Source organism: Microcebus murinus, chromosome 7 (genome assembly GCF_040939455.1).
Source record: "Microcebus murinus isolate Inina chromosome 7, M.murinus_Inina_mat1.0, whole genome shotgun sequence".
In the NCBI taxonomy this organism is placed as follows: Eukaryota; Metazoa; Chordata; class Mammalia; order Primates; family Cheirogaleidae; genus Microcebus; species Microcebus murinus.
The window spans coordinates 45,602,929-45,620,640 of NC_134110.1; the positions used below are offsets into that span (position 1 = coordinate 45,602,929).

At 40.1% G+C, this 17,712-nt stretch overlaps 1 protein-coding gene across 2 annotated transcripts in view; it reads right to left on the reverse strand.

Moving 5' to 3' along the window:
- Positions 1-1,661: 1,661 nt before the first annotated feature.
- Positions 1,662-17,712, reverse strand: part of DEPTOR (DEP domain containing MTOR interacting protein) — a 156,502-nt gene continuing 140,451 nt past the window's right edge. For both annotated transcript variants that reach the window (XM_012753798.3, XM_012753800.3), the window contains exon 9: positions 1,662-6,870. In XM_012753798.3, coding sequence (XP_012609252.1) covers positions 6,742-6,870 — 129 coding nt within the window. In that variant the 3' untranslated portion in view covers positions 1,662-6,741. The remainder of the gene's footprint in view (positions 6,871-17,712) is intronic.

Below are 17,712 nucleotides of genomic sequence, written 5' to 3' on the forward strand. Positions count from 1 at the left end.
TTTTCAAGACCTCCTGAGTATTATAAGACATTGATGTTGTAAGTTAGGATGGCAAACTACTTCTTAGGTTTTCTGTGCTTTAAAGCACAGTTCCCAACCTTTTTGCCACCAGGGACTGGTTTCACGGAAGAGAGTTTTTCCACAGACAGAGGGTGGATGGTTTCAAGATGATTCAAGCACATTACATTTATTGTGCAGTCAAACCTCTCTGCTAGTGATAATCTGTATTTGCTGCTGCTCCCCAGAGCTAGCATTACCACCTCAGCTCCACCTCAGATCATCAGGCTTTAGATTCTCATAAGGAGTGTGCAACCTAGATCACTTTCATGCACAGTGTACAGTAGGGCTTGTGCTCCTGTGAGAATCTAATGCTGCTGCTGATCTGACAGGAGGCGGAGCTTATGCGGTATTGCAAGCAATGGGGAGTGGCTGTAAATACAGACCAGGCTGCACTGGCTTACCCACTGCTCTCATCCTGCTGTGCAGCCAGGCTCCTGACCGGCCACAGACCAGTACTGGTCCACGACCCAGGCTTGAGAACCACAGCTTTAAAGTTTATGAGCTTTGCAGCAACTTAGAACTCTTAGTATCGTTGACCAAATGGACATTTTTTTTTTTTTTGACAAAAATTAAGAAGTTGCAAAACATCAAGTATTGGAGAAGATATAGGTCAACAAATATCACTTTTATATTTTGGTTCAACCAATTTGGAAGCTATTTAGTTGTGACTTTGTAAAGTTGAGCATTCACATGTCCTATGACCCAGCAATTCTTCCTCTAAGTGGATACTTGAGGGATCCTCCTTCCCTTGTGTCCCCAGGAGGTGGAGTGATAATGTTCATAGTAACCACATTCATGACAGCAATGCAAACAACCCAAATGCCCATTGACAAGAAAATAAATAAATAATTTGTGGCCTGGAAATTTATGAAGCTGTGAAAAATGAATGAATTATAACTATACACAAAGATTTGGCAGAAACTTAATATTGGATAAAAACAAGCAACTCCCAGAAGATTACATAAAACTTGATGTTCTTTTAATGTTCACTTAAAAACCTTAACAATTATTAAGTCATAAAAAGCAAGAAAATTGTAAACTCAACATTCATCATGTGTTCTCCTTGGATAAGAAAAAGTGGTTGGGGAAAAATAATACAGTTAAACATAATTTATTGTCAGTATTCTGGTTTTTGGGTTGGATGGTGGTTTCTAGCATTAAACCACCTGTTTTAACACCATGATTTCTTATTTCCCCTATCCATGCAGACTTCTAGAAGACAGGCCCAAAGGTGACTCTTGAGGGATGAGTTGGATCCAAGGACTATCTACTTATTTTTGTATTCCTAGTGCCAGTATATAGTGTTCAGCAAAACACAAGTCTTCAATAAGGTTTCTTGAATGAAAGAATGAATGTGTGAGTGAATAAAGACAGAAAATCTAAAACTTCTTTTGGTTAATATTGAGTGTTGTCTGAATAACTACTCACCCCCATATTCTACATTGTCCCCCCACATGGAATTATGTAACTGGTTTCCTAATTCATTGAAAAAAATTAACATTCTCCCAGAGCAGTAAACAAGCATGTGGTATTTTTCCTTATAGAATATTCTGTAATACCCATCTGATCTGAGTAGGGAGAAAATGATTCTGAATCCAATATAGTACAGAAAAAGCTCTTTAATGCACTTTTATTTTTTTCCAGGCAAAAGACCTTCAGAAAATGTCCATCATTAAGTAGATTTACAAATGGCACTTTTGGCTACATAAGAGAATTAGATATGAGTCCCAGGTGTTTTCTCTGATAAGTTAGTAGTAGATCAACTTTATAATGCAACTCTTTCTTAGGATTAAAAAATGGCTAATTTGTTTTGAAAGACAGGAAATTTGCAATCCTAAAGTCATTGTTTTAAAAAAGTAACATTTATTTCATGCTATACTCCTATGTGTTTTCATACAATAATTTCAAGTATTATACCATAATTTTTTTTTTTTTTTTTGAGACAGAGTCTCGCTTTGTTGCCCAGGCTAGAGTGAGTGCCGTGGCGTCAGCCTAGCTCACAGCAACCTCAAACTCCTGGGCTCAAGCGATCCTTCTGTCTCAGCCTCCCAACTAGCTGGGACTACAGGCATGCGCCACCATGCCCGGCTAATTTTTTCTATATATATTAGTTGGCCAATTAGTTTCTTTCTATTTATAGTAGAGACGGGGTCTCACTCTTGCTCAGGGTGGTTTCGAACTCCTGACCTCGAGCAATCCGCCCGCCTCGGCCTCCCAGAGAGCTAGGATTACAGGCGTGAGCCACCGCGCCCGGCTATACCATAATTTTTAATAAAGGGAACAAATAAATCTCAACCTAATTTTAAAATAAAAATATATATTAAGTACATTTATTAATACATTTGACAATACCATATACTATCTTTGATGATGAACTTCATTTTGGTACATGGCAGGTTTGTCCTTTTGGTACTGAACTGAAGAAAAACACACCTGAAATTTTTCCTTAAATAAGTAAACCATGGTCAACATCAATAGATTTCAACCAATTAGCAAAACTGAAATGTTTTAGAATTATTCTGATCATTTATAATCAAAATGAAACAGGATTAACACTCAAGGAGAGAATACTTAACATAGTTTAAAATAGGCCTGGAAAGCAGATTATTTTCACAGCATATTAGAAAGAAAGGAGTATTTGGAAATGTAAGACTTCAATTTAAAGTGAAATCAGTGACATTTTTAGTATTAAGTCTTCTCCTTCCAACACAGTCACTTTTTATAAGATAGCATGAAATTGATCAAAGTTGACCACATCTAATCACATCTAATCCATGCAAAGACGAATATCTTCTTCATGTGATCCACCACTTCTCAACTAGTCTCCTTGTTAATTTACACAATTATTTAACAGAGATTAATAATAAACATCAGACATTAGAATTAACCCAAAAGGCAACTGTACTTTTCTCTCTACAACAGAGCATGGCTTTCAAATTGGCACTAGGCTAATGAAGAAACAACTACTTTCACCTCCAACACAAAAATAAACACATCACACAAACACCTGAAAAGTGAGAAGTGATTTTTAAGGGAGCAAAGAAAGACATTTCAGAGGTTCTCAATGACTGAAACTTCATACACTTCCCTACTTGAAGATTATACCCACAGAGACACACATATATATGAAATAAAAGCTCTTAGAAACACTGCTTATTGTTAATTAAGGATAATTCTTGGTGTTACATTTAGAAAGGGTGTTTTAAAATTTTAAAGCAGCACAGCTGTGAAGATATCAGGCAAAATACTTATTTTTTTATGACATGATTTCACAAACCAAGACCCAAGTCAATTAAAATATATTCCCTTACCTTCACGGGTACATGGCACTGCTCTCATTTTATGAGTAGCCCAAAGCCACCCTCTCCTCACAAGGCTACTACATAAAGACCATAGGGCTGGAAGGCAGGAGACTGGCATTTGGCACAAGCTCTGACCCAACAAGCTTCATGACATGCCAAGTGACCACTCCACACCTCAGTTTCTTCATTGGTCAAATGCAAAGACTAAACTGTGCTCCACATGGCCCTGTACAGCACTATCATTTTAGGATTTTTTGACTTTGAAGTTTTCATTAGGCACTAGACTTTATTCACAACTTAATATTACACTTCTGCCCAGTGGTTGGTCAGCAATTTGCATCGGGTAGCCAAAAGCTTCTCATTACCAGGTAACCTCTTGGGCCTTTACTCAACAAATACTGGGTAACTACTCTTGGTGGATTAAAAATGGCTACAAATTCTTTAAAGCTCTTTCCAGCAAAAGGTAGAGTCTATTTCCTCACCCCCTGATTCTGGGCTAGCTTTGTAACTCGGTTTGGCTCTTAAAGTTGTGGGAGTATGACACTGTGTAACTTCAAGCAAGTTGAGAAAAGGCCTTGTGGTTTCTGTTCTCAACCTCTTCAGTCTCAGATCCCAGCCTGGGGCAAGGCCAGGTGGATGGAACTGAGGCACCTCGGCCAGTAGCCCCAGCCAACTTCGAAACATGCATGAGGCCATCCAAGATAACCAGTCTCCAACCAACCTGCTCACTGACCACAAATGTGTGTGGGGAGCCAACTGGCACCCACAGAGAACCAGCAAAGTTCTGTCAACATTGCCAACCGGTAGGATCATGAGCAAATAAATGGTGGTGTTATAAGCTGTGATTTGAGGTGGTTTGTTAGACAAGGGAGAGCTGACACATTATTCTGGGTCAGGAACTGTGCTGGGTGAAGGAAATACCCTGGGTACCAAGACACAGTCCCTGTTTTGCAGATGCTTAGATTCTAGTTAGGGAGACAGATGGTAACAGGGCAATTTCAAAGGAAAGGGAAGTTCTATTAGGTCAGGGTCCAAGATAATGGGTAATGTAGGCAAGAAGAAGATGCTATTTCTCAAAATACATTCCTTCTTCTTTTGTCAATTAATAAATACCTGAGGACAGAAAGCATTTAAAACTCATCTTTTAAAGATTCTATAAAAAATTTTTAAAAGCCAAGTGGTAAAGTCTCTCACTTACTAGTCGTGTGGCCTTGGGCATGTGACTGACCTCTTTATGAGTCAGTTCCCTCATCTCTAAAACGGGAATGATGATGGTATTGACCTCACAGGTCAATAAGGACAAGCAATGTAAAGTCTTAGCACAGCACCTGGCACAAAATAAGCCCTCAAAATAAAGTCCCTAAATGGGGAAACATTGGGGGCATGGGGGTAGCATGGACCATAGCATTAAATAAACCTGTGTTTGAATTCAGCCTGTATCACTTAGTAGTTCTTGCAGCTGTATGATCTTAGAGAACATTTTTAATCTTGCTCAGACTTAGTTTCCACATCTGAAGAATATGGGTGTTAAAATCTACCTTGTAGGTTGCGATGGGGTTTAAAAGAGACCTATGCATTGAATGACGTCGCACAGAGCCTGGCATACAGTATAAGTGCACACACACAGAGGCCATAATACTTCTCAAATGTAGATCAACAATATTAACGTTAGACATTCTACATTACTTCAAAATCCTATTCTCTGACTAAAGCTACAGATCCAAAAAGTTGGCTTACCAGAAATATATATATGTAACACATTTAGCATGGTATGTCCGTTCACCCACAAGTATCAGCACATTATGATAACCTATCACAAAGAGATGACTGAGGTGCAACACTCATATTTTATTTTGTTAATCCATGATAAGAAAGCAACCTCATGGTTCAGATTCATTATTTGAAATGAAGAAGAATTTAGCATTCCCTGACTCCCGAATTTGGCACGTTGAGGAATTTCCTCTATACATCAAGCCCCAAAATGTACTCTTTTCTATACTAAAAAAGAAAACACACATATATACAAATGAGCTGAAAAGTTACAACACAAGATGGTGATTTTGGTGAAAAATAATCCCCCCCAAATAAGCAGCATGTCATGTCTTTAGAATAGGTTACACTAGAAAGCTACTAAACATTCAGGCTAAGGAGGCAGTTTAGAGTTTCAAGTTTTATCAAATATGGGCCAAGTTCTAGAATACATCCCTTAAAAAGGGACACCTTCAAAGTGAAATCTTGCCAGAAGGCTTGATTTTAATTATATGTGTATATACAAACATCTGTTTTAACATTCAACATATTTGGGGTTAATTCTAGAAAGCTGCTGTAAGCTGATTTATAGAACATAATGATTTAGGCTCAGAAAGAGAAAATAGGAGCAAAGAATTTTAAGTAGTATCTCTTTATCTACCCCCATCCAGAGCATCACAAAGTTTTTGTGTTTTTGTTTTTTAGCTAATGCCATAACAAACATGTTAAATTAAAAGTTGATACTAAAAGCAGGGAGTAAGAAAAAGTCATGGCCAGGTATGGTGGCTCACATCTGTAATCCTAGCATCCTGGAAGGCCAAGACGGGAGGATCACTTAAGGGCAGGAGTTCAAGACCAGCGTGAGCAAGAGTGAGACCCCATCTCTACTAAAAATACAAAAACTTAGCCAGGTGTGGTGGTATGCTCCTGTACTCCCAGCTACTTGGGAGGCTGAGGCAGGAGGATTTCGCTTGAGCCCAGGAGTCTGAGGTTCCTGTGAGCTAGGCTGATGGCCACCACACTCTATCCAGGGCAACAGAGCAAGACTCTTGTCTCAAAAAAAAAACAAGTCATATTTTGGATAGCTTTTAAGTATACTTGAATGCGTTAGAACCTTCTTGAAAATGTTAGTGAACACATCATACTCCTTTGGATGCTGCTTTAATTTGAATCTCAGTGAAATCGAGATTCTCTATTAAACAGCTCCATGCTAATTTTGGTGAGAGTACAATTAAAGTCTGTACCAACTATTCTGTTGATTCTTAAGAAGGGGATTTTAGAATGTTTACCTGTTTGGGCTAGAGAAACATTTCAACAACTTCCTGCAAACTAAGGAAAAAAACAATGAATGAAAACTGCAAATAGAAATCTAGTAAGGCAATTCTAGCATGTAGGAAAACTCTCATTTCCCAGATGTTTTCTACACTGACATTTTTTTTTTATAGATATGTTACCCGGTTCTTCCACATTTGAACAGTGTATGAAACTCAACTTAAGATGTATTTGTACGGAGAAAAGATTTGTATGTCCAAAACCATCCATTTGCATGGAAGTCTTGTCATTGCATTGCTTTGCTTCATCCTGGCTTTGATCACCCACAGGCCACTGGCGGGCTAGGAGGTCCAGCTGCTCAGTGCTCCAACTCCTCCATGACTTCCATGACGATTGTCCGGGGGCCTGTGAGAATCAGGTTGCTCACTGTCCGGTAGTCTACATGCAACACATTGAGCCCATTGACGGAGACGACAAACTGACAGACCTAAAGGAAATATAGAAAGAAAAAGCATCTATTACAGCTCCTGATTTTTCACAGACCTTTAATAAAAATAGTGTATAACCCTAACTGGTGACTTCATTCTTAAGATATCCAACTGTACCCAGCTGACAACTTCAATTCAATAATTTCTAAGGAGGTACACTTTTTCGGGAAGATACTATAATGGGAAAAAAATTTGCTTTAGAGTTTTACAAAATTGGGCTTAAATCCCAACTTAGAAACTTACTAGCTTAAGCCAGGTATTTAAATTTCTGAGCTTTATTTTCCTCAACTCTGAAATAGGAATGAATAATAATAATACCTACTTTATAAGACTGTTGTACAAATTAAATGAGGTAAAGCATATAATGCTTCTACTAGAGCACTCAAAACTTGTACAGTATTGAAGGCTGTTATTATTTATATGGACTTAACATATATGGAGACCCTATGGCCCAGTGTTCCCTGAACAGTCCTCTTTTACACCTATTGTTCCTGCATGATTATTAATAATGCCTCCTTTCACTTGCTAAAGTATCCCAGTTGAGATAATAACTTCCATATTTTTCCCTACTTCTCATCCTTATAAAAAGGGCTGGGGTCAATGAAGGTTGGCTCTTCTCCTAAGTGAGTGTTGGTGAACCTGTGGTAGGAGAGACAATTCCAGTACAACGAAAAGCATCATTCAGTTACTCAGTTACGAGCAGCCACTCTGGATGTGTCACAGTGAGCTTGATGTGGAAACACAGCTATTGCCCCAAATGGAGGCATTTCTTTTGAAGTTAATGGCGGCACTAGAGGCTGCCACAATTAACAGACACTACATCTGTCATGTGCTTGAAGAGGTGGACATCAGACATGAATGAAGAGGTGGACATCGGACATGTCACTTGTACAGAAAAATGGATGCAGAGGTGTCAGTGATAAGTATATCTAATTAGCAAAGTCACCAAACAGAACATAAATATGTGGGCATATAGTAGGTACTTGTGGCAAACAAAATAACCCCTGTACCCTCTAAAGATGTCCATGTCCTAATCCCTGGAACCTTAAATAGCTATCGTGGCAATGTGGGATCATAGTTGCAGATGGAATTATATTGCTAATTAACTGACTTAAACATAGGGAGGTCATCCTGGATTACCTAGCTGGGCCCAAAGTAATAGGGACTTTATAAGGGTCCTTCTAAGAAAGAGGCAAGAAGGTCAAAGACAGAAGTAGGAGATGTGGCAACAAAAATAAGAGGTTGTAGTGATTTTAGGAAGAGGCCAAGAGCCAAGGAATGCAGGCAGCCTCTAGAAACTGAAAAAAGCAAGCACACGAGAAACATTCTCCCCTCAGAACCTCCAGAAGGAATGCAGACCTGATGACACCTTGATTTGAGGCTTCTGACCTCCAGAACTGTAAGGTAATAAATTTGTGCGGTTTTAAACCACAAGAATTTAATGTGTTCAGCAGCCACAGGAAACCATTGACAGACTCAATAAATATTCAGTGTTGAATGAATTTAATGACTAAACGTATAATCAAAAAAGCGTAATTAGGATTGAGCCTGAAGGTTTTTTTGCTCCTTATAAATTATCATTTTTCTTACTAGGCAAAAAAGAAAATAAAGCAGGGCAGGGTGGCTCACCCCTGTAATCCCAGAACTTTGGGAGGCTAAGGTGGGAGGATTGCTTGAGGCCAGGAGTTTGAGTCCAGCCTGACCAAGAGTGAGACCCCATCTATACAAAAAATAAAAGAAATTAGCCAGGCATGGTAGTGTGCACCTGCAGTCCCAGCTACTTGGGAGGCTGAGGCAGGAGGATAGCTTGAGCCCAGGAGTTTGAGGTTGCTGTGAGCTATTACCAAGCCACTGCACTCCAGCCTGGGTGACAGAGTAAAACCCTGTCTCAAAAACAAAAATCAAGTTATTCATGGACACATCTGCTCCCAATTATTAATTAATTAACTTAGTATTGAGGACTCAACCAAAAAATGTGGAAAATACTAAAACACGGCCAGGCACATGGCTCACGCCTGTAATCCTAGCACTCTGGGAGGCCGAGGCGGGCGGATCACTCAAGGTCAGGAGTTCGAAACCAGCCTGAGCGAGACCCTGTCTCTACCAAAAATAGAAAGAAATTAATTGGCCAACTAAAAATATATAGAAAAAATTAGCCAGGCATGGTGGCATGTGCCTGTAGTTCAGCCACTTGGGAGGCTGAGGCAGTAGGATCGCTTGAGCCCAGGAAATTTGAGGTTGCTGTGAGCTAGGTTGATGCCATGGTACTCTAACCCGGGCAACAGAGTGAGACTCTGACTCAGGAAAAAAAAAGAAATACTGAAACAGTTTGGAAACCGTTTCCTTTTATTTTTTCTGAATGGGTACTATCAATATAAACTTAAACACATAAGTCTAAAAGTATCTATATACCCTAATTGGAGAGTATTAAAAGGACAGCTCTGTAAATGAGGAAAAAGACCTGGAATTTGGAATCCAAAAATATGGATTTAAGTCCTAGGCCCCTTTGCTGGATGACCTTAAGCAAGTCATTTCTCCTGTTCTATGTCTCAGTTATATAAATATGTCCCACTTACAAAACAGAATTAGGTAAAAATGCCTGTCTTCACAGTTTCAAATATAATCCATTTAAAATCTCTTGGCAAATACCAAGCACTATACCATTGCTGGTTTCTATCAATCTCTTTCCCTTTAAAAATACCCACTTCCTTCACAATCACATGCTAAACAAAATGAAAAGCGGACAGTATAGTGGCAGAGTGGTTATTTACTCAATAAACACTGGCTGTTATCATAAACCTCAATATTTTCCACTCCCAACATCCATTACCAGGGTGTTTTCTCTACATAAGGAAATCACACAATCACTTTTTCTCCTTTCTTATTATCGCAGATTTGTCCTCATGGATTCAGGGCACATTTTATACAAAATCAGTGGTTCTCAACCATGGTCGAGGTCATGGTCACAATCAAGGTCACACTAGCAGGTTATAATCTATCTTGAATGAGGCCACAGTAATTTTCAAGACAAGTTAGCACTAATTTAATGTAGACATCAGCCTGTGCTTTGTTTATTCTGCTGATGTAGAATTAAGATCCAAAGAATGAGAAGTATTTTGCCCGCTCCTGACCCAGTGCTTTAGACTTTAGGCTTGGGCCCTTCTTTCCTCCAATGGGATGAACAGCCCTTTTGTGTTGCCAAAGGAGAGGGCTGGAATTACCAAGGGAGCACCTGCCCCAGGTGACCCCTCTCAGGTTCCTGGAGACGAGATGTGTCTCTGTATCATTCAGAGATCACAATACAGCGTTTAGCCTTAACCACAAGTGTGTGTTGTCTCTCTCACTTAGTGTTTGTTTTAATGGACCAACATTTAGAAATTAGAAAATCTTCACATAAAAAAATCCACATTCTGGCCTCTTTTGGACAATCTGAAGATCTGAAAACTCCAGGTCTGGATGGCCACATGGCCATGTGTGAGTAGAGGCTGTTGGTTCTAAATGGGGCATATGTATTCTTCTATGCCACAATCCAGACAGCTTCCTATTTTTCTCATATCCACACGACAGGCAGGTGAGTCTGTGGTCCCTGATCTGGGGCTATCAGACAGAAAGAGCTGAAGACAGGGAAGACTGAATCTTCAAGAACTAAAGGATCCCAATGTTCATTAACCAATGAAAAGAGAAATAAAATTTGGTATATTTACACAACGGAATATTATTCAGCAATAAACTGGAACAAACTACAAGCCATGACATGGATGAGCCTTGATGCTAAGTGAAAGAGGCCAGTCACAACAGACCATATGTTGTAAGAGCCCATTTATATGAAATGTCCAGAATAGGCAAATCCACAGGGACAGAAAGTAGATTATTGTTTGTCTAGAACTGGGAGCAGGGGTGGTGGGGTGGCATGTAGGAGTGATTGCTAATGGGAATGGAATTTCTTTTAGGGGTGATGAAAATGTTCTAAAGCTGACTGTGGTGACGATTACATAACTTGGGGAATATACTAAAAAACTACCGAATTGTACACTTTACATGGGTAAATTGTATGGTATGTGAACTGTATCTGCACAAAGTTTTAGTAAACATAACAACAAAACAAAACAAAATTGAAGGGAGGAGGGGCCTGATGCCAGCAGTGGGTAGATCTCTGAAGACTGGAGGGGGAGGTTACAGAGTTTGGTTCAAAGATGGGGACCCGTGCACCTCTTGATTGCAGGGCTCCTAGAGGTTACTGAACCTGGGATGGTAACGGCTGTGTGTCTGGGAGGATGAGCATTTGCTGACCATTACTCAGGAGCTAGGCCCAGGTGTTCGGGGGTGGGAAAGGGGCAGCCAGCAGGGCTGGCTGAACCAGGAACAGTGGTCAGGGTCCTAACACTGGTCAGGGTCCATTTTACTGGACTTCCCCCTCAGATGGGGGTTAGGGTGGGGGTGGGGGATGGGCAAGCGGCACCAAAAATGATCTGATATTGCACCTGTCATCAACCTTGGTGAGGAGTGGTGACTTGAACAGAAGTTAATTTTAGAGAAATAAAAAAAAGAAGGTCATTTATTGTTTTTGTGTTGTACATGTTGCACACATACATTTCTCAAATGCCAAGGTTTGTGACTGATTTACTGTTTCATAAAATGAGGCTGATTCAAGGCTTCCCTAGGCATAAAGACAGTCTCACTTCCTTGCATTCCCACATGCTCCCCGAGTAGCACCAGCAAGAGCAGGGCCAGAGCGAGTGCACCGTGCATCGCTCATATCCTACAATCCTTTTTACCTGTGCTGCTCCTGAGCACGCTTCTGGCTGTATAGAGATCAGGTGAGGACCCTCTGTCACAGGGGTCATGGGGAAATAGACTAAGACATCTGGTACCAACTAGTGTGCAGAGAACTTAAATAAACATTTAAATACCAGAGTCCTTGCCTTCATGAAGCTGACAATTTAGTTTAGGAGGCAGAGTAGCACAGGCAGGATCCTTTTCAAAATAGCAGGCAACTTTTCAATAAATTCTGTCATTTATTGGAAACCAATTCTTTTCCAAGCACCAGTCCAGGTCCTTTACATGCTCAATCAAAAGTCCTTCTCAAAGCCATATGGTGACACATCTGTTGGGTTTTGGCCATCCAGCTGTCATTCCACTACAATCGACTTGAATCATTTTTTAATATCACCTTTGTTCTACTGTGGCCAATCAAGATAGAAATACCATCAACATGCCAACCAATATGCTTCCCGCCCCATTCATGGGGTCACCTGACCCAACCTTTGCCACTTAGTGCTCCCTCCCGGACCACAGACTCTGGAGCTGAGTCACACATGAGAGCAAGTTCATTCACTGTGGTCCCCAGGTCTGCCCTGGTTCCTGTCCTTTATCAAACCTGGTTCTCTGGATCTGCCTTGATTCTTTTACATACTTGATATCCTTCCAATTAATTTATTTTTTTCTTATGAGAGTTGGTTCCATCACTGGCAACCCATGATCCCCAGTGCAATCCTTATGAACAAACTAAATGTCAGATAGGCTAAATGATGTGCTCATGGTCACACCACCAAGTGCCACATCTGGAATTTGAACTCCATATGACTCCACAGCCCTACATATATACAAATTTATAAAGTATAATATGTATATGCAAGTTCTCAGGAATGCAGACAATAATGGAAGACAAATGTTTTTTTCTCTTTATCTTTTAGACAGCCCTGGGTCTACTCAAATATCTTACCGTGTTGATGTTTAGTCAGTTTTAACTTCATAAGAAGGCTTTTATTCAGTTAAAGTTGGGTTGCTTTTTGTGTTACTAAAAAACCTCAACAATATGTAAGCTTAGACACATTTCAAACTTTTTCCTTGAATAAGACAAAAAACAAAAATGCCTTGAAAACATTTATCGTGCTTACGTTCAGAGCAGTATTTTTAGAGTTAGGCTGTTAGGAAAGACGTCATCTCTCCCTAAGTGGTATCAGCAACTGTTGTGGTTCCAGCAGTTCCAATGTCCTATTACTAAAAAGGTACAAAATGATCTAGAAATGCAGGTATTACTATGTAACGTATTGAGTTATAATGGACTTTCAATTAGCATCTAGGGTACACTATGTTTTGCAAATCAACACACATTATGAGTAACCACAGGAAGCACACAGCCTGAGGGAAAATTACTTCTCCTCTATATTAAAAAGCACACAGACACGTGACTACCACTGAGTGGGCCACCTTTGGAACATATTACCTTCTGCTTGGGGTAGGGGGTGGGGGGCTAGATGCCATCGAATGATGGTAACAAGAATTCAAGTGAGATTGTAATGCATTTCTTCTGCTTGTAATTATCAGATCTGTTTTCAAAGACTGCATCACAATTCTCTCATTTCTCCCCTTCTTAGAAAAGGGACCAATCAGCTCACATAGCTGCTCTATAACTCATCTCCCACAAGAATGTAGTAGCCTGACAGTCACATGAAGGTGTATGGAGCACATTCTCTTCAATGGAAAGGAAGAACAAAATCTTCACAAATCATATTGAGCCTAGGTAAGCAATGCCTCTGAGCAAGAAGGCAGTGGAGAAAAGTTCTATGAACCAAAATTTGCCTTGTAAGAGTTAACAGGAAGACAGAGGCAGGACTCGGCACATTTCAGGGTGTGATCAGGTTGGGATAAATACCTAGGCTGAACTCCAGCCTTCCCCCTGATAGGAAGCCAAACCAACTAAAATCTTGCCTCTAATTCCTCTCCCTGCGCCAGTAGGGATGGCAGATGTATGATGTATGATGATCCTCTGGACAGATTGAGTGCCCATGGGATTGTGCAATTGCACATTTGTTCTTATATGGCTGTAGTCCCACCACAATGATTCAATTGTTTCAACCAACGTGGGAGTGACATTGGGAAGAAAACGCTACACCTATGATTGTATAAGCGTCTTCTCACTGCTGTGGAAATCTGTATTCACCGATAAACTAGCATCCCTGAAATTGCTGCATTTGTGTGAATGCCACTCTGACTTGTCTCTACTTTTTTCTTTCTGATTTTGAAGGACAAAAAAGAATTTAAGGGGAAAGCTGCTTCAGACTGCCCTTGAAAACATTTAGCAAGTCAGAGGTAGGAGCCAGAAGGAAGCAAAAGGTAAGATGGACACAAATAGATCCAGAAGATAATCAGGAAGAGCTGAGTCCTGTTTAGCAGGGCAGGGAAGCCTGGCCCATTAAGTGATACAGAAAGCAGAAACAAGATGTTAAATAGCAAGCCACTATTAACCCTTTGCACTCGGATGTCAAGTGTGGATAATGTTGAGTGGATAATGAGAAAAAAGCAAGTGAGTGCAAAGGGTTAAAATTCTCAATCAAGTAGAACACTCAGATGTGTTCTAGAGATCATCCTGATCCAGCTCTCTACAAATCCCTACCAGGTATCCAGCTCAACTTCTCTTGAATACTTCCTACACCAGGAAATGTACCACTTAATGAAGAAGCATTTGCAGGGGGCTAGTTGCATGCTAGAAGTTCTAGCTATGCATTCAGTCAACATTATTTAAGCCATTTTCACTGCCTAGTTGCTTAAGTGAAAAATACACCCAAATATAAAAGGGTGGCTCTCAAACTGTAGTGTAAATATGAATCAACTTTGGGAGATTGTTGGAAGTGTGAATTCTCATATCTAACTCATGACCTACCAAATCAGACTCTCTGGGGGTGCTCCCCAAGAATGCATTTTCATTGAGCATATTAGGTGATTTTGATACAGCACTATGTTGAGAAACAGTGCTGTAGAGTATCTGCTAGGATTTTTTTCTATTAAAAGTTAGTTTAAATGCTCATCCCATACCTATTAGTATTATAATAGTGAATTCTTTGACCATAAGCATTAACAGCCTCATTGAGAGAGAGGCTAACATTTCAGTTTTTATTAAAATTATTACTTGCATGAAGTCTATTTTTAGAGCCAAATTTTGCTATCTTTTGGACTTTATCTAATAATAATAATGATGTATAAAACGTGTAAGTGTAGAACTATGATTAGAAATAATATGCAAGGTGCCCAAAATACAACACTGAAAATAACAAAACCTGCTGCCACATTAGGCCACACATACCTTTAAAGCTATTTGTGAGGCCACCATCATCTCTCAGTTATTGATGTGGCAAACTGTTAATAACACCATGATCAGACTGACTGAGAATAAGCCTTAAGGCTTTTTGACAGCCAAAACACCAAAAAGAAGGCTGAGCGTGAACTAGAGCAACAAAAGTCATGAGTAGATTAAGAAATATTAGAAAGCTATTGAAAGTTAGAGTTCAGAAAGAAAAGTTATATGCTGATTGCTCCTATTTTTTTAAACATTGCTCCAAATCACACATCTGGTTTTCATAATATGATATTAAAGACAGTGAAAGCAACAGCATACCCATTTACATAAAGCACTATCTTCTTGTGGAAGCCTAGCCTTTTATCTTTGTCCGTTTGGGATGCTACAACAAATACCATAAAGTGAGTAGCTGATAAACAATAACTTTTTATTTCTCCCATTTCTGGAGGCTGGAAAGTCCCAGATCAAGGCACTTGCAGAAGAGGTGTCTGGTGAAAACCTGTTTCCTTCTAGACCACAACTTCTAAGTCCTCATGTTGCAGAAGAGGCGAGAGGGTCTCTTTTTGGCTGCTTTTATAAGAGCAGTCATCTCATTCATGAGAGCTCTGTCCCTGTGACCTAACTATTTTTCAAAGGCCCCACTTCTTAATACCATCACCTTGGGGGGGGGGGTAGGATGTAAGCATATGAATTCTGGGGGGACACAAACATCCAGACCATAGCAGTCCCCATCCCCAGACCAATTCTTAGGTCACAACTTGCCAGTCAGCATGGGCAGTGCTGTGACAGCTATTAAGAACAACTAACATTTTTCCAAAGCTCTTTACATGTGCAATTTCATTTTAAAATTCCCAACACACTCTATGAGTCAGGGATGATTTTTATTCCCATTTCACAATCGAGGGTATAGATTCAGAGAAGTAAAGTAACTGGCCCAGGTTCATGAAGCTAGTAAGTTGTGAAGCCGGAATTCTGACTCCAAATTTGGATACTTACGCCCTAGACTACCCTGCCTCCTGAGTCACGAATGGGTAATCAGTTCCCGTAAGCTTGTCAGAGACACCATGTGGATGAGCACCACAACCTGGTGTCTTGGCACCTCTTACACATGGTGAATTTCTCAAGAATACTGCATTTGATTTCTCCTTCTACTATCCCTGAAAATGGAATAATGCTCACTTGATAAACATCGTTATCACCACCATCATCATCACTACCATCTTTATCCAGAGAAGAAAGTGACGGGGAAAGGGAAGGGGGCATCTTTTACAGTTTTAAAAATAACTCACACTTTCTCTTTACATCTGGGCCAGATCTGACAGAGGTATCTGTTGTCTTATCTTCAACCAGAGTTCAAATAACAAATAACCATGTTTATTATAACCTGGAGAAGAAGGAGGAAGGTCCCTCTCACTATTGGTAGCTCCTCTCTTCTTCTGGAATGACACCAGGAAATAATAATGAGGTGAAGGTTAATGATTCCTGGACGAAGAGTTCAAAGATTCCAGGAGGAAGGACATAACATGAATGCAAGTGGTAACAATGCTGCTTGTAATTCAACCAGCAAGCACCCCACCGCACGCCACTTGTGACGGTGATTGATTACATTACCTAATCTCTGCCTGTAGCCAGCATTACCAATTCCACTCACATTCCTTTTTTTTGTTGTTTTTGCAATCTTTGCTTCATAATAGAAACAGGACAACAGAAGATTATATGAATGTACCATCTGTCTTCTGTAGGTGGGTGAGAAATCTGGCATCAGGTGCTCAACAACGCATAGATATTACCATGCTCAGTGAAAGGCACCCTTCGCTTGCCTATAAAGTTTGGCTTATCCTCAGCAAAAATGAATTCCCTAAGAAGTTTGTCTCCAGAGATATTCTCATTCTCTTCTTCCTTCCTCCCTCCCCAATAAAGGGGTAAAGATAAGTGTAGGATAATGAAAAAAAAAACAACACTGGACCAGGAGTCTGGAGATAAGTTCCAATCTCAGCTCTACACTCAATAAACTGAGTCATGCTACTTCTCTTTTCTAAGCATTAGTTCTCCATCTGATAAGTCGAGTGGGAAAAAGTTATATTTATTAGGAACTTTAAAGTATGCTTTGATTCTAAAATTCCATGTGAAAAAAGAACTTCTACTTATTAGTGATTGAACAGCATATTTTCTTTTTTTTTTTTTTTTTGTCTTGTGAGAGATGGGGGTCTTGTTCTGTTGCCCAGGCTATAGTGCAGTGGTGCAATCATAGCTCACTGCAGCCTCAAACTCCTGGGCTCAAGAGGTCCTCCTGCCTCAATCTCCTGAGTAGCTGGGACTACAGGTGAGCACTATCAGGTCTGGCTAATTTTTATTTATTTATTTATTTTCGCTATATTGTCGAGGCTGTTCTTGAACTCCTGGCCTCAAGCAAATCCCTCACCTCAGCCCCTTGAGTAGCTGAGATTACTGGTGCGAGCCACTGCAACCATCTCATATTTACTATTAACAACAACTTCAGTTTACTCATTTCTTACATGCCAAGAACTAGGCCAGGTATTTGCTTATATTAAATTTGTAAAGGAGGCTGGGCACAGTGGCTCAAACCTGTCATCCTAGTACTCTGGGAGGCCAAGGAGGGAGGATCATTTGAGTCCAGTAGTTCAAGATAAGCTTGAGTAAGAGCAAGATCCCATCTCTACAAAAAGAAGAAAAATTAGTTGGGCATGGTGATGCGCCTGTCATCCCAGCTACTTGGGAGGCTGAGGCAGGAGAATCACTTGAG